At 40.7% G+C, this 25,618-nt stretch overlaps 1 protein-coding gene across 1 annotated transcript in view; it reads left to right on the top strand.

The window, feature by feature from the left end:
• The window catches only part of slc13a1 (solute carrier family 13 member 1), a 38,283-nt gene extending 13,961 nt beyond the window's left edge, over positions 1-24,322 (top strand). Inside the window, exons 16-18 of the mRNA XM_030765342.1 lie at positions 2,788-3,118; positions 23,379-23,492; positions 24,296-24,322. Coding sequence (XP_030621202.1) covers positions 2,788-3,118; positions 23,379-23,492; positions 24,296-24,322 — 472 coding nt within the window. The remainder of the gene's footprint in view (positions 1-2,787; positions 3,119-23,378; positions 23,493-24,295) is intronic.
• Positions 24,323-25,618: the final 1,296 nt, after the last annotated feature.

Below are 25,618 nucleotides of genomic sequence, written 5' to 3'. Positions count from 1 at the left end.
ACAGGACTAGTGATGAAAAGCTATACTGCAACCCCAGGAAAACACAACAGGATTCCAAATCACATTTTGTGCCTGCCCCCTGATTATTACAAACCCTGACGACCAGCACTAGAACACTCTTCTTAACAGCTAACACAAAACCTGTTTAGAGCCTTTGGTGCTTTATCTTTAGTTGTTCAAATCTATTAGTCACACCGCAGTATTCATACTGTATCATAAAGATAACCACATTAAATTCAGGCTTCCTTGTCTCACTCTTATCTTGATACACTTGAAACATGATAGATATAAAGTCTGAGATGAATGAAAATCAATAACCATTTTATTATTTTGACGTATATATATACATACTTACTGCATTTTCTGTACTTGCACTGCCCCCTCTAGTGGTCACAAAGTGAGGTGTCCGAACTTTCAGGTTGCCTGAGATGATAATGTATTTAGAATGAATAACCATGTTTTTATGAATGCAGCATTATAGCAGCATTCGCTACATGTTTAAAATGATCTGAACATCCTCCAGAGCATCAGAGGGCTGACTGATATATCCCTCAAAAAGTCTCTGATGTATACCTCAGGTGCAAATCTTCAGCAAACTTTTTTTCCTGCTTAACACATGGCAAACACCTTTCACCATAGCTAAGCTAAATTAATGCTTGTTTTCCTGATAGTAATAATAAACATTGCCACACATTATTAAAGACTGGGTTTTCAACATATAATTTCAGTGTCACCAACTGAACGCCTACTCTGGTGTCAAATAAGCACCAATCACACACAGCACTCTCTCCAAAAGGTGTAGAGAACAGCATTCAAGGTATCAGTTCTTTCTGTGACCATTCAGCAACAGTGAACTGTGAGATAGAATGGCAAGAGAGATCCTCTGGGCTCTCTAGTTTTCTTTTAAGATAAACTAAGATTTGACTTGATTTTCAGACGTGTGAGGAATTTATCAATTCAGCTGAATTCTGCTTTTAATATCTTGACAAGTGTACTTGGTGCATACAAGGAGACACATATCAAAGTGTGTAAAAATCCAGTTTTTCAAATTCAAGTTTATTTGGATACCAGTATCACTAATTGCAGTCTCAAAGGGCATTATTTTTTATTTAGTTTTATTATATAAGATGCTAAAAAAAAAAGATGAAAATCAGTCATTATGTCCAAATAACCACAGTGCCATCTGCTGAAAATCAGTCTGGTTTCCATGGAAGTGACAGCACAGTAGCACTGGCCCAACTGGTATGGCACCTTATTGATCCTGATCTCAGGCAATGTCACTGGTCAAGCCCATAAGATCTAGTATTACATAATCATTAAATGTATATTGCTTCAAAATACATTGCCAATTGGCAGTATGTAATATCCTTAATGTCACCTATCCCAGTCCCAAATTTTGAGGTAAATGTGCAGGTAATAAATTAAAATTTTATACACATGTTATACAAACACTGTACTTTGGATCTCCTCAAACATGTTTGTTGAGGATTAATGTTTTGACAGTTTTTTTTTTTTTCTCGAAACACTTGAGCACAACACCACCTGAAAATTTTGTGGCGCCTGAAAGGGTTCTGGGTAGCATTGAGACTAACTCTATTTGAAGACTTGTTCAGAGAGCCACCCACTGAAATGAACACCCAGCCAATACAGCTGCTGCCATCTGAGGCTACCGTTCTGGAGTAACCGTGGAAACAACAGCTGCCATTTTGTTGGAGCTCATCTCATTAACAAGAACACTTTTCTCCGATAACTATCCACCACAAAGGATCTGAATACAGGGATTAACGATCTTAATCAGACCAATAGATTAATAGGGAGTTTTTGACATCAGCTTTCATGTAGCTATGATTACAACAAAGAGTCTGTAGATATCTTTATGCTGTCTGATGATTTCAGTTATGACATACAGCGCATATAAACGGATAAACAGTAAGTGATTAAAAGGATCTGCATTTTAAAATGAAAAGCTTCTGTGTTTTGTTAATGACCAATTCAATCTTATTCTCTCACCTCGGAGTGCAATCCCACTTCTTTCGAAATATTAAATGGCTTAATTTAACACAGCGGTGTTAAACTCTGGTACACTCCCCTTAGTGAAAATTCTCTCTGAGTGCTTTCCCTCCACTTGAGAAGGCCTAAAATATGGAATTTTCGCATTCTTAGATTATGAACGAATCTTAAGCTCTACATTTTAAAGTTAGTACACAACGTGGATGCGCAAGTTAATATATGTATTGCACAATAGTTCTAGTTCTAATCACTAATTTCTAAATGGCTACGACCTGACCTCATGATCCCTCTTCAACAACGTCGCTTAAGAGAGTGGTGAGCTTGTAGTGTTTAAAGAGTCGTCTCGAATTTAAAGACATATCATCACTGGGAACATGACGGAATCTCTTTGTAATTTAAAACCTTGATGACTGTGATCATACTCGTTTTCACTACAGGAGTGACAAGATTGACGTGTGTGTGTGTGTATTTGCCACTCTGTTTCCTTAATACCTCCCACGTGTTGCATGCTACCAGTGCTACAGGTTGCATACCTGTCTCCACGCTCCCGCATAGCTGTGCACTGTGCGCGACTACCTTCCTGCATAGCCACCTCCGCCTCAGCTTTCAATTCATGCGGAGAAAAAACCTGTGGCACCGATTAGGTTCCCTTTAACTCCGCCCTCCAAACTGCTGAGACGGACACATTCCCTTAGAAGAAACTGGAAGTTCGCAGTCTGTACAAGAAGGAACACTTCAGCAGCAGCATCTCTCTTCGTATTTTTCTTTCCGTGGTAGGCAGTTGTATATCCGAGTGTCGACTATGCTGGATCCGTCCTCTAGTGAAGAATCCGGAGGTGAACTGCCACCAGATGACGAGCCTCCAATCAAACCAGGGAAAATCCCCCAAAAGGTCCCAAAGTCTGAGAAACCAGCAGGTGCCCCTCGTACCCAAACCAGTGACCCGAGCCCAGCTGTCCCGGGTGAAGATAAAGATGATCAAGAAAGACTTAAGAAAGAGGAGGCTGAGAGAAAAATTAAACTACAGATTTACGTGTTTGTACTGAGGTGTATAGCGTATCCTTTCAATGCGAAACAGCCCACGGATATGGCTCGGAGACAACAAAAGGTGAGTAAATAAGAGAGAGTAATTTAGCCTCTTTCGAAACAACGAACACCTGTTACCGTTCCGTTCCTGCTGCTGTAGAGGTACGCACTGTGATGATAAGGTGCCAGAATGCAGGCAGAGAAAACTTCAGCCTGATTACTTCTCCCCTGTCTCTGTCCTCTAAAATATACCAACTTCTTAAATTAATATGACTGTGCTACGCAGTTACCGTAGCTAGGATTTCCATGTATAAACTCTTCTTGCCGACCACTGCATACTTATTAGAAAACCTTTACTACTCCAGTCCATGTCATATTAAGTAGAATTTCGGGAACGCATCTGTGACTGGGAGACTATAGTTTAGATTTGAGAACTGTATCTTCCTTGGTTTAGAGTTTGTGTTCCCTTTCTCTGAAATTGGTCTGACTCTCTGGAAAATGCGTAAAATATCCTATTTTTACTGAACGAACACCCCCAGGTTCCAAACAAAGCGATGACTGGGGAGATCCCATTACGATTTTTTAATTGTTTTTGCTTTATGGCATTGAAGTGACAGTCAATTTTATATTCTTTTAGTGTCTCTGTAATGTAACCTCTTTGAACGCTATGAATGTGTAAATAGGCTAAGATTCGGTGAATTGTTGTACCAGAAGTTAGTGATTTTTTTCTCATTTATGATTTCTCATTTATCACTATGAAAGGTCCCAGGTGTTGCTAAAGGATCTGAAAAATATTACCTATGTCTGTGTGTGTGTGCGCGCGCGCTTGTAAATGGCAAATATATTCCCAGCAGCAGTTGTAGCAAGAGAGAGAAAAATGTATCGTGTGTGCATATGCATATGTGTAAACATGCATGTGTATATATGTGTGCCCACACTTGTGTAACTTATCCAAACTTTTCAACCTCTATTGTCTGAATAAGTGGAAATCTAAGCCTGATGGCTGGCTCTGTGACTAGAGCATTTCCATAAATAAACTCTTGCCATAAACTCTGGATCAGTCTTATTTACACATTAATGAATAGAGCTTTGCCCTCATTCCCATAAATAAATACATTCAGTCTTAATCCTCCAAGGCACAAATATGAGGTGTAGTGTTGTTTAATGTCACACATCCAATTCTTCATTCCTGTTTATGTGTTTGTTCTAAATAAATTTGTGTGTGTGTGTGTGTTTGTGTGTGGGGGGGTCTAGTACTTCTGTGTGTTTGTCTCCTTTCTCTTTTCTTTTTTTCTTTCCCATTGGTGATTTGCACCTGTAGTGCTCCACACGGTTTAGAGTGGGTGTGAATCAGTGGGATTATTGTAGCTACTCCCACTTGTCTGTGTTGGCCTAACATTTGGCCCCATAATCCCATGCTCCTGGGTTTCTCATATTTTACCCACAGAGTGCCAGTCCAGCTAACTGAAGTCTTTGTCAGTTCATTCTAGGGCCTGCTGAACTGCACAAAGAAGTGTATGTGTGTGTGTGTGCGCGCGAGCACGTGTGTGCTTGCGTGCATGCATGTGTTTTAGAGCATTGTTTGAAAGGTGCTATGGATGATTTAACTATACATTTTGAATCTCAGTGTTTTCCATGTCTGTTAACCAAAGTGTGCTTGAAAGTCATGGCATTCTTTTGGTCATTTTGCCATGTTGTACTCTTGCCTAATCTTTTGACTGCTCATACTCAGTATGACTTACTGAGGTTTAAAACACTTTGCAAATTGATCTGTGCTCCTTTTCCCTACAGTCACCGTTCTTTCCAGAATTAACAACAGTCTCAAAACCTGAAACTGAACTTTAGCTATAAGGATTCTGAGGGCTATCATCTCAGGTGTGTTGACTTCAGATATTAAAGACATCAGACATACCTGTTGAGACTTCCTTGTGTCTTTGTTTCTGTGTCAAAGTTGTTTTCTCCTGTCTTACTCAAATTGTTATCTGACTTTAAAGCAGAATCCACACCACATACAGAGAGCACAGTAGTCATTCTGTGTCCATGTAAATGAATGACTGTTGGGAATCTTTCTGTCTGAAAGATGTCACGATCTCCTTTCAAGTCCTAAAGTGAAATTAGTCTTGAAAACGAACATGTTTTCGTTCTGACTCTCTTATGTTCTTAAAACAGTATTTAGTTGTTAAATAGGGCCTTACTTTCAGTGTCCAGAGTCAGATATTGCTCGGTCAGGTAGACTGGTCTGCGTTGTGAACTTCAGCATTGCCAGCCTAAATCACCTGTAAAGGCTGTCATGTTTTTATTTCCTCCCTGCCTCCAATTTTGTGTGACCTATCATTGAATCAGATCTCCAGAATGGGTTCTTGTTCCTTGTTGGATGCAATTGTGCAGTGCAGTGCAGATGAACAGATTTAAGTACACCATGACAGTGAGAAAAGAAATATTGCATTATGGGAGATTGGCCATTCCCTGTCATCTCTCAAGACATCTAACAGACAGAAACAGGCAGAGTTTTAATAAAGCTTTACTTAGCCAGACTGAGCTGTCAATCCACATTTTATTTATGCGATTTTATCTTTTGCTGTCATAGAATGTAAAAGCAATGTTTTATTTCAATGATTACCTACAACCCTCTGATACACAAATCACATCACAAGGCCTGTGTGATACCCCTATACTTTAACATAAACTGACTTAGCTGCAGGTCTTACTCATCTCCTCATTTTACTGTTTTTTGTGTATTTGAAGAATCTGTTGATTTAGAGAGCGGTGAGAAGTGCGTTCAGAGATGAGCAACGTTTTGTATGAGAAAATGGAGTGAGAATGCATTCTGTTTACATTAGTGACACATATTAGTCAAGCTATAAACAGTCCAATGCTATAAAGTGAGCCGAGGTCCATTTCTTTACAAGTGGCATAGTTAGAGTATGTAAGGATGAGTGGCATCCTTAGAATATGTAAGGATGAGTGTTTGTGCGAATAATATATTTCTCTCTCTCTCTCTCTCTCTCTCTCTCTCTCACTCTCTCTCTCTCTCTCTCACTCTGTCTCTCTGTTGGAGTGGAGGGTCTCAGTGTGAGATCATCTGCTGGCACAGTGAGAGCTTGACTTGCTTCCTCTTTGTGGAGGTTTTGATGAGCAGGGCTTTGGCCCCCTTCGGATTGGCTTTTCGCTGCTGCATTTCTTTTTGGATTCTGCTTTTGAGTCCAGCTTTTGGAAAGCGAGAACGCCCGTGGAACCATTGCAGTGTTTTGAATAATAACGGAGAGCTGCTGTCACTGGCTGCGTTGTCCCTGTAATGGCAGTGTAATAGCATGTCGTAGCCTACACAATGCTATCAGGAAAATGACAGTCAGCCTGGCATAATGGCCTATGACAGATCAGCTAAATGACAAAACACTCTTGTTATGCATACAATGGCATTAAATTGTTCAAAGGTTAAGTGTTTCAATTATAACTGTGTTATTATGTTAATTGGCATATCTGTCATAGTCCAGAAAATCATGCCAGGCTATCATCCACATCATTCACATGTGTTTGTCTTTCTGTGTGTGTGTGTGTGTGTGTTTGTGTGTGAGAGAGCGAGAGTTTTTTTGTTTTTTTAAAGCCATGTCTTTTTAACTTTACTAATGAAAAATACCGTGACCATCTGGTGTGATAAGGTAGACCTGGGATGGGAAATTGGCTTTACAGTTCTGTTCAGTAAAAGATTGAATTCACTGGTATTTTTCTCATCAAGACCATGGAGCCAAGCCGTAACTGCTTCATGAATACAATGTGTGTAAACGGGAACAGATGTGTGTGTGTGTGTGTCTCTGTCATTAAATGTAAACATATATGTTAAAATCAGGGCTTATAGGATAAAGAAATGTAGAGATGTCATAAGCTAATTGTCCCCCCCCTCCTCCCTCCCTCTCTCTCTCTCTCTCTTACTCCCACTCCTTTCTCTATCTATTTCGCTCCAACTCTATTTTTGTCGCTATCTACGTATCTGTCTCCTTTTCTGTGTTTCAAATCCACTCTTTTTTTTTTTCCTTTTTCATCTCCTGTCCCTTGTTGTTGTTGTTGTTTCCACTGAAGAAAACCCCCTAAACGCAAGTCTTTATTTGCCTACTGTCATGGTGGGTTTTTCCCACTCCTGAGTCTGGGAGAGACAGGAAACAGCAGCTTGGAAGTGACACTGAAGGGTGTCCCACGCATCCCTCTGCATATGTCTAATCCTTGGCAACTGGTAGTTATGTGTTCTTTTTTGCTAATGGTCTTTCTGGTTTAAATTTATATAAGCAGACTTCTCGTTTTTTGAAGACGGCGGGCGGCGTTTCCACACGAGCGGGGGGGAGAATGACACAGGCTACTCTTTTGCTGGAGGGAGAGATTCATCCTCTTTGTCATATCACCCTCACTTGTCACTTTCACTCTCCAAGAGATGCAGATCTCTTCACCCAAATTATATAAGCCAGTTTTTCCTCTACCCTTTTCTCGCTGCACACCACAGATCCTGCGAATAGGATCGCCCCCCCCCCCCCCTCCTTTCACCCACAGCTGTTTTGAGGCAACGTTTTTAGGAAAACATTTACAATAAAATGCTGTCGTGATGTTTATAGTTTGTGAAAAATATCCTGGGTCTCATTCATAGTACAAGCATCTGTTCAGGCTTTTTTTTTTTTTTTGCTGCTGCTGCTGATGACTTGTTAGTGGCTTGTCGGTGCTCAGTGTTTTCACTGCTGAGAAAAGCTTTCAGTCACTTCCTGAAGTAAGCAATCTATCTTGCTTATCCCAATCTCCTGACAGCTGTTTCACCTGGAGGAGGACAGCAGCTCTTTAGAGCTTGACTGATACTGCTGCTCAAGAGAGTGTTGTTTGTTTTCGGTAAAAACTTTAAACATCTAAACACAGGCCACCGGTTTTAGAGAATTTGAAGAAGAAACTTTAGAAACGTTTTTCTAGGGAAGAGATTTAAATAAACGAATTATCGCTGTTTTATGATTAAATGCAGCTCTTAAGTATTGTCTAATGAACATAACGTGTAAAACTGACGAACCTAAAATAAATTGGTTTTTCCATCATTACACTGATGATCCGGAAGAGGCCACGCAGAGACATTTGACCCCAGGATCGGTGACATTATATTGATTCAGAACTTGTCTCACATTTTCAGAATGCTCGCACTGTCTCGTTGTATTGTGTTTGTTTGTTTGTTTGTTTGTTTTGCATTGTTTTTTGGAGGGGGGGGGGGGTCGGGATCTTTATGGCCATGTGTTGTTTACTGAGCAATCTGTTTGTTTGTTTGCGTGTGTTTGTGATGCTGGTGAACTGATACACGTTAGCTTCCCTCCCCCAGTTCTCCTGTTCTCGGCCTAATGAGCGGCACAGTCACTCTGGGGGATTTGTAACGACGCCCCACGGGACGTTCTCACAATGACAGGTCTACACCCAACACTTGGGTTACAGACACCGAGGGAAGGAGCATTACTGTTGATGCAGTCGCTTTTTACCAATTAAAAGCCTGCAAATGAAAAGGTTTTAGAAACAGCTTATGGGGGGGGGGGGGGGGGGGGGAGTGTGTGATGTGATTTCATGTACAAATAGCATATTGGAACCGTTCACCTTCTTGCCGCTGAGTTAATTTGGTATAATTAGAAGAACATGGTTGACTTAATGAGGGATTGCAATGCAGTTGTGACTCATGATATTTTGGTGATGACATTTTGCTGGAAGATTGATAGTCACAAAACCCCCTATTTAAAACAACAACAACAACAACAACAACAAAAATACAACAACAAAAATTCATTTACCCTTCACCTGTTAGTTTTAACTTAACACCTTGGTTTAGCATTAAAAAAAAGTCTAATTCTCAGCTAAACAAACAAGTGACAACAGAAGTAGTTTTAGAAATGGCCCATTGCTGTCCTTCCACTGGTTTTAAGAAGGCCGAAGATTTCATTTGTCCAGCTGAAGCTCTCTGACCACATTTAACCTTATTCTCCTGCTTAACTCCTTTGTTTTCCTTTATAGATGTGGTTAGCCACTTTCATAATCCTATTATGTAAGTTAATACCTTTCAGTCATTTCTGCACCTCACTGAACATAAAGCTTTTTTTTTTTTCTTGTTCTGCGCTGGCCTCCTCTGAGAGCTTTATGAATTTATTTTATTTGCTTTTCCCTGTGAGTTTTAGAATAAATAAATAGGGAAAAGAAGTGTAGTAATTAGGTTTATCTCAGGTCATGTAACAAAACTGAAAGATCCTACCCAGCAAATGCACACCAGGCTTTGTGTGTCAAAAGTTATTAGAATGCTTCTTCGAGTAAAATGGTTTGTGTGTGTTTGTTTCTGTATGTGTGAGAGAGAAAAAGAGACAGAGAGATTTTGGCTCTCCGCTATTGATTGAGCAAACACAGTGCCTGGTTTGGCAGATCTCTTTGTGTGAAATTGAAAATGACACTTTGTATGAGTGATCAGTTTGTCTTTCATGCCTTGTCCTTCAGCTTGCGGTCTTCTCTGATTAGATTTTCTGTGTGTGTGTGTGTGTGTGTGTGTGCGCGCACGCAGGCGCGTGCGTGTGTGTGTGTGTGTGTGCACGCGCACACATACATTTTGTGTGTATGTGTGTGTCTTTGCGTATACATGTTGGAATTTCTGATGTTTTCACATTTTGTTTTCATCTAGCGTAGCTTCTCACAGGACTATGTTGATTGCCTTCAATCCTGTCAAGATGCCAGAAACCATAGCCTGAGAAATGAGACAACACAGGAACATTTCTAGAAGTTTAGATTAATGAAATAGCAATACCAATGTGTAACATATAACCTTAAACAAACAAAAAAAAAAATTAAAATGAGAAATGATCTACACTCACCTTCACCTTTCATGCATTGGTGTGTGGAAGCAGTTCTCCTTGGTCATGACAAAGAAAAATTCAAAGTTTCTCATCATACTGCGCTTCCCATTCTACATCATATGGTGAATGTGTTGGATCAGACTGTAATAGAATTTTCCATGTGTTTCTGGAGTTTGGAAAAGGAAGTTTTTTTTGTTTTTTTTTTTAAATAAATTGTCAGAAGTTCACACTCTTGGTTCATTCTCTCTTGGTTCTATGGGCTGTATGTAACACTGGACCCTCTGGATGTGGGCAGTAATTACTCAAAGAGCAGTGAATTAAAAGCTTTGGAGAGTTTGCTAGGCCAAGAAGAGCGGCGTCAAGATCAAAAGGACACATGGAAGAGCAGAGCTGACTGATGGGCCGATCTCTCTGTTCTAACATGATGACGAAGAGATGCAGAAAATTGTGGACACTTGAGAAAAGAGCGGGAAGAACAAGGTCAGTTGTCAAGTGTCGGGATCAAAAGCATAATCGCGGTACTCAAGGTTACGGACCTTATTAGGACACTATTGGCGAGCGATGCGGTTGGAGTCGGGGAGGGTTCCCCTTGTCCACAGACAAAAGTTGACCCCCATCCTGTTGAATCTCGAGTTCACGCCTTGCTCATTGCAGATTCAGAGTGAGTGGTCCTCCAATGTTCCCGTGTATGAGCGGAAAACCTCCTCTGCTGTATCACAGTGATTATCAGGTCTGTTCAGGGTGACTGAGGAGTCATAAATGGAAACATTTGAGAAAAAGAGAGTGGGCTGAAAGAGCAGTGGAACCTCTGAATGGTAAAAGGTGGAAGTGAGCAGTCGCCTGTAAAGGACACCTGTACACAGACAGAGTACGCCTCAGTGAATCTCTCTCTCTTTCTGTCTCTCTCTCTCTCTCTCTAACTACCGCACTGCAGCCTTGCAATCTGGAATGACAAAGAAGGCTCCAGGTGGGGTGAATCTCAGAAAATAAATGAGGTATTGAGTTTCATCACACCTGACTGTGTGCCAAAATGTCAAACAGAGAAGAAAAAAAAAAACTGGGCTTGAACTTTCTGAGCTCATCAGATAAGCAAGTCTGAAAGTCCAGCAGGAGTTTAACGGCAGTACTCTCTTATAACGACCCCCAGATGAATTGATTTCTGCGTTTGGACATCTATGTCTAATTCTGATTGGTTGTTCTTAAGACATCATGGAAGTCAATTTAAACTGGTGCTAGTCAAGGTGGCTTCAGCTACTGTGTCTCTCTTGGACTATTTTTCAGTCCTATATCCCATACACTTGCCTGGCTGTCTATTTGATGAAATCATTACTTCCACTGACAAAAGCAAACTTTAGAACATAGACTTTTCTCTGTCAGAATAAACACTTACCCAGAGGAAGGCGAGAGTCTGAAAAACAAACACCCACACAAGTGCGCGTACACACACACACACACACACACACACACGCACATGCACATATACAAAAGTGGTCTCACACACCCACTTCCAGTGCTGTTTATCAGCAGAGAGCAGACGTTAGCTCAGGGGCGACAGGAGTCGTGACAGACCTGAGGGACAGAAGCCCTCCCTCTGCGCTTCCCTCTCACCATCCCCCCATCATTTCTACCACTGCCTGCATTTCACATTGTGACGAGTGTCAAGGGTCAGAGTTGAGGCTAAAGAAGATGGCACAGTTTGAAGAATGGGAGAAGAGAGAACTTATTATTTTTCCATACGCTGTACGTAGCCTTAAGAATCCAGGTAATGTATAAGTTATCTTCAGGGCTTGACCTCAGGAGCATCATTCATTAACATATCCAACGTTTAAGATTTAACCTAACACTTCTATTTGACCAGTCGTACAACTCTACATGCTGCAGAGAATCAGATTGGAGCTCAAATGGGAATGTGTTAGAATAAGATGTGAATGGTAGTGTGTGTGCTTTTATGATGTTGCTTAAACATGTTTTAGATAAGAGTTCATTCCACAATCATTCAGATCTCACCCCGTTAAAAGTTCTTTTTTAATAGCCATACATCTAGTCGATAAGGTGAGTAGTGCTTCAAACAACAGGCAACTTTGTACTAAAAAAAGGCCCTGAAGTGTGTGTGTGTGTGCATGTGCGTACGTGTGGGCGTGCGTGTGTGTGTGTGTGTGTGTGTGTGTGTGTGGATGTTGTTGGGAGACAGAGAACTTTTCCCCCTGAGGTCTGAAAGAACACTGTTAGTCATGACATTGATAGCAGCACACTTTTAGCCCAGTGGCACTTATTAGTAACATATTACTGATGAGTGGTATAAGCCTGGCTGTTACACCTGCAAATCGTCACACGCAGAAATCAGTGAGTTTTCTGAACAGTTAATGACCAAATTCGTCTGTATTTACTTTAGTGAACATCCAGACTGAACTCTACCTTTGATTTCAGTGACACAACTCCAGGTGATGATGTGCGGCCAAGCGTAGCTATATGTCAAATGTTATATCACCACCATGTTCCAGTGCTCTCTGTGTGACTTATTAGGTTAAAGAACCTTACGCCTGGAGGCATAACAGCAGTGCTCTTCTATAAGACTGTGAAAATGCAGTCACAGCCAGCCAGGGGTCAAGTTAGGATTCAAATAAACAACTTTTCAGTTACCCATATGTAGCTCTGATGTGTGAATAGTCTGCCCTACCAATATCATATTTGTGTAATTATTATATCACTGCCTGTAGTATGCTCAGATTACATGTAATAATGAACCAGTCACTGTGTATACATGCACCTGTATCATGCTATGTCATCAGTTATTAAAGAACATTTAATGCTCTAAGGTGTTGTTGGTCTCCCAGTGCTCTTTATAAAATGGTTTCCAACATTCATTATCTAGCCAGGTTTTTTGTGCTTTGCAAAATATATGTTCATTTTCCACCAAAATGCTGTTCATGTATGGATCATTTGCTTCTGCCACAGGTTACAGATTTTTCTGATACTATAACCAAACCTCTCATTAAATGCAGTTTGTGGGTTGCTGTGCTCAGTCTCTTGTCATTGCTTGGACGAACAGCTGGTCATTAGTTCCAGCTGTTGCTAAGTAACATGTCCTGGAAGCTAGATTTCTAGCAGTGTTTTCACAACTCTAACAAAGTGGTTGTAGGTGATATGTCCTTCCACTGGACGCCAGGACTGTCTCAAAAGTATTTGTAAACATTCAGATGGGACCTTGTTAAGATATGGCATGCCCCTTTGTCCATGGTCTCCAAACTCGTGCTGAAACCATTCATCCCTGGGCATCCCATAGAGAATCTATATTTCTTTTGTAATTCTAAGGGTCATGACCTCAGAGAGTCAAAATACACATGGAACATTGAAGTCTTAACTTAATCACAATCTGTAGGTCCTGCAGCCAAAGACTGAGACATGTCTCAGTACCCACACACTGTCTTTACGAGGGAGTTATATTGGGAAGGAGTTATATTTATCTACAGAGACAGTTTCTTTCAGCTACAAGGCCATTGAGGAGAGCTGAATTGTTTTTATTTTATTTATTTATTTATTTATTTTGCCACCCACCATAGTCTACCAGACATGCCATGCTATTTTTACACTGGAACTTCTGGAAGAACTAATGCTTATTTCCCTCTCCCTCCCCCTCTCACATCCTCTCCCCTCTCTCCCTCCCGCTCTCTCTCTCTCTCTCTCTCTCTCTCTCTCTCTCTCTTTCACTCTCTTTATCTCTCATTAAACTTTAAAACACTTTAACTGTGATAGAGAGAGGCTGGATGAGTCCTGCAGGCCTGTTAAAGCCTGTACTCCACCATGCTGATTGTGCTCCTGTGGATTTTGTTAAGGGCTTTTGTCACTCCGCTCTGTTTAGAGATCGGGCCAAGACGGAGATAAGGCGCAGACTCCTTTTAATATAACACAGTAGTCATCTACGTTCTGTTAAGGCTCATCCTCCTCATGTTTTACTCTCAGAATGACATGGACATGCACTAACTCATTCTGGAGATGAAAGAGTAGAGTTCACATAGTGTCTAACGCCTCATGATTTATTTTATGTGGTAATTCAGTCTTATGACATCAGTCAGCTCTGGATTTGGTTCCAAACAGTGAATGGCTTGTGATGCAGGGAATTGATTGTGTGTTTGCCTTTGGTGGGGGCACATGCAAAACAAGCTTTTCTGTTTTCGTATTTGTGATACATACATGCAATCCGGTCCGCCGCTAGACCCATCTTCCACTATGCACTGCGATCAGTTTCACTCAAGTTCAGCTGGTCGTATGACACTGAGTTACTGCTAAAGCCTCTCAGTGGAGAGTAGGACAGGAACAATCAGCTCTCACTGGAGAGTTTCTGTCTGTGAATTAACAAAGATCCGTAGCTAAATATCCCTGTTCTCTGGCGATAATTATGCCTACGGAGTCTATCCGCTATGTATTGTACTCCAAACAGAATCTCAGCCGCTCTGATTTTGATATTGTTGAAATTCTAGCAGTCTAATACAGCGTCTTTATCAAAAAGACATCCTCAGTATATTATTGCCACACTTCCATAAATCAAACAAGGGGGCCGAGTGAATCACAAAGCCCTGTAGTTGAACAGCAGAGGTTATTGTCCCTGAACTTCAGTACATTCTCAGTCTCAGCTCATTCAGTCCCACTGCATACACTGAGGAGATCGTTTGCAAAAGAAAGTGAGGCACGACTGATAAGCCACTTTCATTAGGTATGTGTCTGTACAGACTAGTTACCACATAAAGGATTGTTGGAGGTCAGGGGTCATCTCTTGGTAGTGTTGATGTGGACCGATGTGGATAGATGTGTATTGTGTTAGTGATATTACAGGGGCGAAAAGGAGCGTGTTGTATGGAACAATCGAGGGAAATAAAATTGAAACAAATGTCAGAGTGCTCCACAGACAGAATCAAGTCATGTTTCAATGAATAAACCTGCATCACCAAAATATAAACTAGCAGTTTTCCACTGTAGATTGTTTTGAGAAACGTTAGAATGTGTGAGAAATCTAGATTCTTTCGTCATACAATATTCTCTTAGCAACTTACACTAATCTTCTCTGGAGGTTTTTGTTTTGTCTTCCTAACTTTGTACGAGGGCCACAGCCAGTGTCACCTTTGTGTTAATTATAGTCATCTGGATTAACCTGTTTTTTGTAAAACACTCAGCTGTTTATATTGTTTTGTCAAAATGTGTCATCGTTGAAAACGGGGAGCTTTTGCAGTAAGAACCACTCATTTCCTCTGAATGTGGCATTGTTCCATAAAGTCAGTATGATGCCTGACAGAACTATAAGTGATTAGTTATGATGCGTAGGCTAATGTCTTGCTTTTTCAATGCTGTTTGTACAAAAGAGCAGTCATGACTTGCAGCTTAATAACAGTCTTATGCCAGTGTCAGACTTTGATTGACAAGCTGTCAAGATAAATATGAATACAGATTTTCTTTGAGGGGACTGGCAGCATTATCATTACTAATTTGTCAAGGCTTACATTTAGTAAGACTGTTTGACTGCGTATGTGTTCATTTGACATTTAGCTTCATCTTGTTGACAACATTGTGCATTGAAAAATGTCATTGTTGGTTTGTACCATTCAATGAAAGCAAAGACAAGAAGTGTTCAAAGCTATTATTACTGCATACTATGGTATTTTACCAGACGAACTGTCTAGAGGAATCTCTGTGACACGTCCTGTACAAGAGTAAGCCATTTTAAACCTATCTCTGAGTATCAAAATGGGAAAAGTCAAGACATTGCTTTATTTCGGGAATCCTGATGTGTAGTTGTGAAGGAGTTCAGTGCTGGGCCATTCTAGATACAATGGAGAGAACTTAAGGTGTGCTATTCCTTTTTAGGAGGGAATCTTTTATCTTTTAACTCTTGTGTTTGTGTGAAGAATAGCAGATAGAAGTGATGTTTGGTGCGTGATGAGTGTTTGCGTGTGCCGTATCAGTGAGAGAAGACATCTTGTTTTCTTTTTGTGCTACATTATTACTAATGACTCTATCCCTGTTCCTGTGTTGGTAGGAGGGGGAGAAGTCATTGGGGCTGTTAAAGCTGTATGTTGTGACTGATGACTAGTGTTCCTCTCCATTACCTTTCTGTGGAGGTTTATTTTCTCTCTCTCTCTCTCTTCCCTCCCCGCTCTTACTGTCTTCCTTTCTTTCTATTGTTCTCTCTCTGTTGTGTTAATCCCTCCCCTCTCTCTCCACCAACATCTTCAGTGGGAGACTAATGATTCTGAACACAGATTTGTAGCTTGTAACGTTATGTATGCCAGCTAGTACGTATGTTATAAGCATTCTTTTGTTTGGTCATTTGATCCTTTGTTTTTGTCTTTTGAGAGGTGATCTTAACCAGCACAGTTGTGTGTGTGTGTGTTTGTGTGTGTGTGTGTGTACACGCATTTGGGCCATATGAGAATATCCTTGTGTGAGACTGAGTGTCACCACTGCCCATTAGTCAAGGCAGTAGGTGTTTGACTTGTAGGTGTTGTATGTTTCTTTGATTAGAGGGTGGATTGTGTGTTTAGTTAAGGCCAGTGAGAAACAAGTTCCATGGGTGAAGTGTTTTGAGTCTACATGTGAGAGTAAGGTTTAGGGATTTTGTTAATTTGTGATGACACACTTTTGACTGAATTTTTGCAAATTCTGAACACTATTATTTTCACAGTGTTGGTGCATACACAGACTGCTGCATGACAGTGGGTGATAGTTCCTGGTTGTGTGTGGGTGTGTCTGTGTGTGTGTGGGTGTGAGTATTTGTACTGGTATGCATTTGGACTTTGTATGCATGCACAGGGAAACGCTAATAGAATAAAGGCGATGTCTCTGTAGAGGGGCGATGGTTTCTGAGCTGGTCCTTCGGAAGCTGACACTTGCCATGCAGTAACTGATGTTGCCATGACGATGTGGAGGGTTGTTATGCTCGGGGAGTGGTGCAGTCAACACACCATCACTGAGAGAAATGGAAGGGTGGGGACAGAGAAAGACAAAAAGAAAGACAGAGTGAGAGAGAAAGAGACAAAGATGACAATGTGACAGAAGCTGACAGAGGATGAAGGCAGATGAATACATAATGGAAGGAAATATTAAGAGTCTTTGAGGGAAGGTAAATGATATTTGAAACATCAGGAAAAAGAAATGGAGAATAATTTTGGGGTGGGGCCGTTGGTGGTGGGGGGGGGGGGGGCAGCAAAGATTCCGAGTGGTCGCTTGCAATTAACGTTCTTAATTTTTCCACTGACTCCTGTTTAATTTGGTGGAAATCTCATTTTAACGGCAGTGTGACTTTTGGCCCCTTCCTGTCTGCTGACTGGTCCTGTAAATGGGCTAAAATGCTCTGTGAATAGAACTTAATCAAATAAAGGCCATAGTAGGATGCCACACGTTGCCATGCCAATGCCACGCTGTTTGGGAATGTGAGCGTGCATTGGAGCCATGCTGGATAATGAGGACTTTGCGTGAGTCATCAGTGCAAATGAAACCAGGTTCCATGGCTACATGTAGCGTTAGCACAGAGTCCTTCCCCCGCCCGCCCCCCCGCCACTGACCCTTGGGGAACTCTGGTCGTAAATACCTCCGCTCATTTTTGAAGTAGGGAAAACGTACACCCCAACATTAATGATCAATTAATGAACACAAAAGCATGTGTTGTTGGCTTCTGAATTTTTCAAATCAGTAAACTTTTAGAATGTTCTGGGATGGTGAAATACCGGTTTAATTCTCCTATTAGAATAAGAAGTGATAACGGCGTGTAATTTACATCTTTTCATTATAGCCATCAATGCTAGTCAGTGCTTTCCTGGTTTATAAAATGGAAATATGGGTCGTTTTCTAAGCCAGCATGATCCTTGCTACACAATAATTCACACCACAGTCCCATGTTACTGCACTGATACAGTAACATACCAACAAAAGGAAAACATAACATTGTTTGCAATAATGATAGAGATTAGCCCTTTCCAAGCCTCCCTCTGTGCGTGTGAATGCTCATTCTAGTTAAAGAGCACATGCCTGGATACTTGCTTTACAAATTGACTGGGTTTTTGTTGGAAGCATTTGGGCCTTTTCGTTCCGTTTGTCACATGTGATGTGTCCCTATTGCTTCACATATGACTGTATTCTTTCATTTGCTGCATTGTAACGTTTCAGACAGTTTCATGCCGGTTTTGGTTGATTTCCTCTGACTTTTAAAATGTGATCTTTTCAGCAGCATTTTCAGTGAGCTCACACACCAGACCCAGACAGGCTTCATGATATGAATCAACCTCTAAACTATAAGATGAATCCTATTTACATTGCAGTGACCACAAACACCATTCTCTTTTTTTTTTTTTTTATGTCACTTTGGTCCTCACATAGCAGGACAAACTGTAATTTGGTGACATTTTAGCCACGTTAAGACAGTTAAAAAGCAGTTTCTAAGTTTAAGAGCAGTTTGTAAAATGATTTTCAGAGCCGATATGGCTCTCTGTCACCTACTGTTCCCAACTAAAATCCTGCTTGCACACCAGAGCCATTATGGCCTATTATAACTCTGAGTCATAGAACCCCTTTCTCAGTCTGTGTGCGTGCACCTGGGCAAGGTGTGAGTGCCTGAGAGAATGAGAGAGAGAACAGCACCCTTTGACACTCTAGACACTATTGCCACAGTATGGTACAAATGATTGTGCATTGTGTCGACAGTATAAATGTCTTAGAGGAGAAAGAGAGAGAGAGAGAGACCAACACTTAGGAATGGAGAGGTGGGGAAAGAGGTAATTGTGTGAAGGTAATTGTTAGGGAGAGAGAGCAAAAATCACTCAGAAATGTGACTGAGGCTGATAAAGGAGGAGTGACGGAGGTGAAAGAGAGAGAGAGAGAGGGAGAGAGAGAGAGAGAGAGAGAGAAACTGTGGAACCGAGTGCCAATCAGACAAAGTTGGACAAAAAGTGAGTCGAGATTTTAAGAGGCGGAAAACAGCAGACCATCGTTTATTTAAGGACCCAGGAGTTTGAGGACAAAAATGCGTAAAAGCACAATAAATACATCTTGCTTTTCTCAAATTTACAACAGATGCATCACATTCTTGCACTCTTTCTTCGTCCGTGCATCGGTTGGCAAAGTCTTGTCTTATTTGCTGACTGATTAATGTTGTCATAGAAACCATGCCATCACTGATCAGAAGCATATGAGGGGAATCACTGGTTTCCGGAGTCATTAAGACAGTAATCTATTTCTAGTCCTGAGCAGAGGTGAGAATGTGGTCAGCATTCCTAATGTGTTGACAGGGTTTAGCTGAATTGTAAAAGTTCAATTCATTAGTGTTTTTCTAACTGCTGATGAGCCTCACCTTAAGTAGCACAGGTTTTCATAAGATCAGCAAAAAGTCATAATGTAAACTATGCAGTAATGAATATCATCTCTCAGAGAATATGATTATGCAGCAATGGGATGCGTATTAAGTTCCAGAACCCGCCGGAACAAAGAATAGAAATGTAGAGGCGGTTGTTCTTTACAGAGAAAAGTGAGATACCTTGAGAGAAACAAACAGGGACATAGAAGGAGACAAACAGAGAGCTTAGCCATACACAGTGCTGGAGAAATGAGCCCTTTGGGAACAGTAAACACAGAAACTCTCTCATTTCCATCAGAGAATCAGGCCCTCTGTCCTTCAGCACTCATGTCACATTCCAGCACTCTACTGCACTATGGCTCCATAATGGCTGCCGTGGGCTAGTGTGTGTGTCTGTGTCTGTGTCTGTGTCTGTGTCTTTGTCTGTGTGTCTGTGTGTCCGTGTGTCTGTGTGTTTGTGTGTCAATGTGTCTGCGCATGTGTGTGTGTGTGTTCCCAAACTCTCTCAAAACCAGTACCCTTAATAATCCTTCATTACTGCCATAAGGTTTAGGGAAGATGTGACGACTCTTTAGTGGTTATAGGTACAGCCTACTGTAACAATGATTTACAACGTGTATAATTCAGTTGCTCCAGATTTATGTCTCTTTTTTTGCCCTGCAGTTTTCATATACGTCTCTGCATCTTGGCCCTGTGGGTTTTCACTGGCTATTCCACCTGAGTGTCCATATTTTATCCCAGACAAAACTCAGTTAACACACATTTGGCATGAGACAGTGAGCAGTCTGCTAGGGGAACTGATAGCAAACAGTAAATGCAAGGGGTAATTGGATAGTAACACAAAGTGTTGACACCACAGATGTCTGACGCACAGGATTCCATCCAATCTCTTCTTTTTCTGTATTTAGACTGAAAGTAAAATTCTTTTGTGTTGTAACTTCCTTATGTGAGTTTAAGGAAAACATTTAGAGGACAGGCTTGTTCCCCTCACTAGTCCTCACACACTCCCTGTGTTTCCTGATAAGGCTGAAAGAGCCAGTGAAATGTCTCAAAGCTGAGGTCTGGTCGTAGCGGTGAACCGAGTAGAAGTCAAATAGTTAAAACATGTCTGCAAGGGCTACTGTGCAGTCTTATTCAATCATTACTCTCTTTCATTTTTCTCTCTCTCTTTCACTCACAGAAACACATACACATACTCACACAACTGATTACCATGACTAAGTGGTGGAATTACCATCTTTTTGAGCTGCTTTAAACAAGCTCTTAACTGTCCAGTAAAAAAAAAAAAAGATATCCCTGAATTGTAATTTAAAGTAATGAACATATCGCTGTTGCAAACACACACACACACACTCATACACAAACATGCATTACAGTATTCCCAGAGACATCATATACTGACACAATAGTATAGGTATGTACAAAAATACACAAACTTTCAAATCCTTAGAAAAACAGAAACTGGGAAATTAGATTAACCTTAGAGTGTGCACACGCTCACACACACACACACACACACACACACAGACACACAGATGAACAAACAAACAAACAAAACCTTTCACACTTCATCACACACATAAACATATAAACAAATGAGCACAACGTGGAAAATACATACAAACAAGAGCTCATGCACCACAACCCCAAGCACAAACACACACCTCCCACCCACCCTCATTTCACTGTTGTCACACAGTTCCTGTGTGTGTGTGTGTGTGTGTGTGTGTGTGTGTGATCATAGTGTTTGCTCTTGTGTTCGCACATTCCCCATCTGTCCTTGGAGAGTGTTTTCTTAGGATTTTATAAAAGGCTCCGTCAGCCAAGAGGACAACACATGTTAAGTGCTTTCACTTGTCTTGAACTGTCAATATGACAATGTACTTATCTAAATGATGTGCTATGTTCAGTTTAGTTTCAGTTGCAGCTGTAATTAATCCTGAAACACACTGAGTATGCATTATTGCACTATAATGTTTGTAACTGAACAACGTATAAAAATCTTACAAGACAGCTTTCTGAAGAAATGGTTTAGAAGGATAAAGAATTTTATTTGCTATTTACTTGAACTTGAATACTCTCCAATATATACATTAGAAACGGTGTACAATGAACAAAGTGGCTTTCAATATCTTTTGTCTGTATGCTGCTGTGAATACTATGCTTATGATAGCTTTGATGATGAGAAAGTCTATTGTCGTTTGGCCAATCGAATATGCATTTGACTTCGGCATGGAAACTCTTCTGTAACGTAATGTTTCAGTGTTTAACGTTGAATTGCCTCAGAATTCCGCCTCGTCTTTACATTCCATACTTTTTACCTCACCAAAGAAGCTGCCAGACCTGAGGAGTGTTAAAAGGCCTGTTTTTAACACAGAATGTGAAATGTCATCATTTTATGTTCCAAAAACCCTGGGTGGTTCCATTTGGTAAGAATGATGTATCTCTTAGTTGTGCGCTTGAGCAGCTGGTTTATGTTTTCGTAGTGCGGAGCATTTAGTGTGACAGCCTCTTTGTCTTCAGTGGAGCCGCATTAGATTTATTAGTTTGGCAGTCAAAGCCACATTACTAGCTAATCCTCCTCTTTTGGTCTCAGACACTGTAGCTGGGCAAAGAACTGGACAGCAAAGCACATTAACCGCCAGTTATGTCAAATTGCATCAACCCCTAAAGACCTGAAGCCTAATGTGTGAGTCAGACACACAGAAACAAGAGAGAGAGAGAGAGAGAGAGAGAGAGAGCGAGAGAGCGAGAGAGCGAGAGAGAGACTCAGCAGGGCAACCATATAAATGCTCATCATTATTGTTATGTTGACTAACAGTGCAAGATTTGTCAGATAAACAATTAACGATTGTCGATATCAGTAGCTAATCATTTTTTCCTGACCTATTGTCCTGTGTTATTTTAACCATCAGAAATGTATTACCACGACAGTAATTCTTAGGTGAGATGTTGCTTTTTGTCTGTCACTCCATTCTGATTAAACATTTATGATTTTGCCTATAGGCCTACAGACTGCTCTCTGATATTGGATCATTTTTTTTTCTCTGAGCACAAGACATTTTTTATCATTACTCAATAGATGCCAGCACAGCCGGATGCTTCATACCGTCCAAGTCTTTCACCATAAAACCTTCAGACTGTTGAATTTCTTGCCTTCTTATCAGCTTTCCCTCTGTGACTGACGTTTCATCAATGTCATGGACAAAATCAGACAACAATCTGCCAAATAGTGATCTAGTGGAAATGACTCACCACTGTTGTGTTTGCAAACTGAGATGTTGCAGCTTCTTGGTGCCAGTGGAACCGTGTTTGAGACTCTCCTGATAGACTGTGTGGTCATATTGTGGATGGGTAGAATAGTTGTGAGAAGTACTGGGGTCTGTTCAGATTCAGTGACCGCATTAGTACTGATTGTGGGAAGTACGGTGCAATTTAGTCGAATCTAACATTTTCAGTATGTTGAAGATGCATTCCTGAAAAAAAAAAAACACCTTTCAGCAAACACAGTGCAGTTTTTCAGCACTCAGATGATGTTGATGGAAAAAAAAATGATGCACTATCCTATACAACAACAACAACAAAAAAAAGTCTCTACGGTAATGGAGCAGAGACAAACAGGATAAAAGTATCCTGCCTCTAAAAAGCAGAGTGAAGTACTACCTATGGAAATGGATCAGAACACACAACATGCTCTTATCTATCCATCTATGTATCAGTTAGTCTCTCTCTGTCTGTCTGTCTGTATTTGTGTTTGAACGCTGTAAAACGACTGTTATAAATATTTAAATTCATCTTGATGTTGTTGATCCCAACTCTGGCCATCTTCTTAAAAATCTGTGCCTCTATGTATGCTATGTGTGAACTGTAGTAATTCTTCTGTCTCGTGGTTACTTTAATTGGTAGCCATGAAGTAAAGGATGTGAGTGTAACTGTAATTTTCAACAAAATGTTGTGGAGTTGTGCTGCTCAGAAGAGTGATGGGAAATGTTTTTGTACTGCTGAATTGAGGGACCTATCAAACGCTTATTGTGTGGCAGTTGAAGACAGAGAAAGATTACTGACAATCTTCTAAGGTCTTGAATTGGCTAGTGTACAGACGTGGTTGACCCCCTTCCCTTATTTCTCTCTTTTTCTCTCTTTCTCTTCCCCTCTCTCCCTTACAGATGAATAAGCAGCAGTTGCAGGCAGTGAAGGAGCGTTTTAATGCTTTCTTGAGAGGAGAGACACAGATCGTGGCTGATGAGGCTTTCTGCAATGCCGTCCGCAGCTACTACGAGGTAAGGCTTTTTATCTTTATCATACTCCTGACAACTCCCATACCTTTTACGTCACTACACTCTAATCCACCACACCACACCACAACTCACTTACCTGTTACATCACTACACTCTAATCCACCACACCACACCACAACTCACTTACCTGTTACATTACTGAACTCTAATCCACTACACCACAACTCACATACCTGTTACTCCTCTATTTACACATCTATTAAAGTACTACTTGTATATCCACAACATTACTACTTGCATATCCATAGATATTACTACAATCTCTTCTACATCACTGCTCACGTCCACTACACCACTGACAGATTTGTTATTGACAGATATACTACACAACTGCTCACTATGGACATATTCGCCTCCACTGCCCTGGAGAGGATTTCTCAGTATAATGAGTTATGTTTGGAGAGAAGATACCTTCATTCAGCTGTCTGGTCATATTTTAATAAAATTGTTTTCATTAAAAGCAAAAACTGATCTTGGATCAAAAATCTTAGTGAGGGAGCATCTCACAGAACTTCTTATAACACAATGCTGAGTGTTTGCTGATGTAATAATCACATATCTCTATACTGCCTCTTCAGTCAGTTAGAGGAGCACATGCCAATTTTTACTGAAGTTCCTTTAAAGACGTCTTTGCATTAACCATTTCAACGCAGACTGCGGAATTGGCTTGAGATTAATTCTCAAACGTTCCTGCCACATTATTCACCATCTCAGTCTGAAATTAATGTTATTACAAGCGACAGGTGAAAGATTGAAAATAGATCGACTGTTAACTGTTCACGTAGGGGGCTGGACAAGTGGGCACTCTCTAGACTGCCTCCGCAGGGTTACTGTCTGTCTCTCTTTTTTTTTTCTCTGTCTTTCTCTGTGCTATGACCTATACTACATACTTTTTCTCTCTGTCTCTCTGACTCTCTCTTTCTCTTTCTCTCTTTCTCTGTCTCTGTCTCTCTCTGTCTCTCTTGCTCTCCTTTTATCTTCCTGCCTCCAGAACAGTACGTGCATATCATATCATAATAGGATGATCTTATCATATGAATGTGCCTCTCAGTTTTTTAATTGGAGTAGATGGAGAAAAAAATCCATTGAAGTTTCCCCTACTAGTGAAGTTCAGAGCTCGGCTGATCAAAGTCCCCACATTGTCATTCAGTGACCAGTACTGTGCATGTTTAAATACTCCACATCACCTCCTGAATTCCCAAACATTGTGCATGCGTGTGTGTGTCTGTGTGTGTGTGTGTCCATGCCAACAGCAACATATGTCCATCTTTAGAAACTATAATTATGAATCAGAAATTTGGTTCTTTCACAGAATGCATGTCTGTGATTCCACAAAGAGGAGAGTTCTAAAGAGTCAGAATTAGGCTATAAATCCTTACTCTTTGCATGCATTTTCTCTTTCTCTGTTTCTCTCTCTCTCTCTCTCTCTCTCTCTCTCTGTGTGTGTCTGTGTGCGCACATGTGTGTGATGCGTGTACATGATTGTGCTATGCTAAGCACCAAGTCTAAGCAATTAATATATCTTGCTGTGTGTACGGCTGAGATCTGCTAAATGTTTGTCCCCTTTCAACAGCACAAGATTATAGGCTTGGAAATGTAAACCGCTCTGAGCTAATCTGATAATACTAGTGCAGCATTGCCACTGTGTTTTTATTGAGTAGTTAAATACCATTACTTCACTTACGCTTCTAGTGTTAGTGTTATATGGATCATAAGTCACTGCACATCCTCCATTTCAGCTCTTTACATGTTTTATAGCGTCTTGAATCCAACTCCTGTATTTTTAATATAGTAAGTCTTTTTTTTGCTGAACACATGACTGTTTTTTGATGTATCTGTGTGTGTGTGTGTATTTGTGTGTGTGTAACATAAGGCCACTGAGGGAGAAGCTGATAGGACAGGTTCTGGCATAGTGGTTAGAGAGATAAAGGTGGATCAGAGGTAAGTGATGAAACGATAGAGATAGGGGCGAAAGCTGAAGATGAAGCATGACACAGAATAAACCACAGGAAGTCCTACAGTTGTTGATTCAGTCTTACTGATATCATGAAATCTATGCAAAATGACTTATTAGAGAAACATCTACCCACTGAAAACATGCAGTGCAA

This window comes from Chanos chanos, chromosome 2 (genome assembly GCF_902362185.1).
Source record: "Chanos chanos chromosome 2, fChaCha1.1, whole genome shotgun sequence".
NCBI lineage: Eukaryota > Metazoa > Chordata > Actinopteri > Gonorynchiformes > Chanidae > Chanos > Chanos chanos.
The sequence above is the reverse complement of the archived record's forward strand: the minus strand, read 5'-3'. Positions and strand labels throughout refer to the sequence as shown.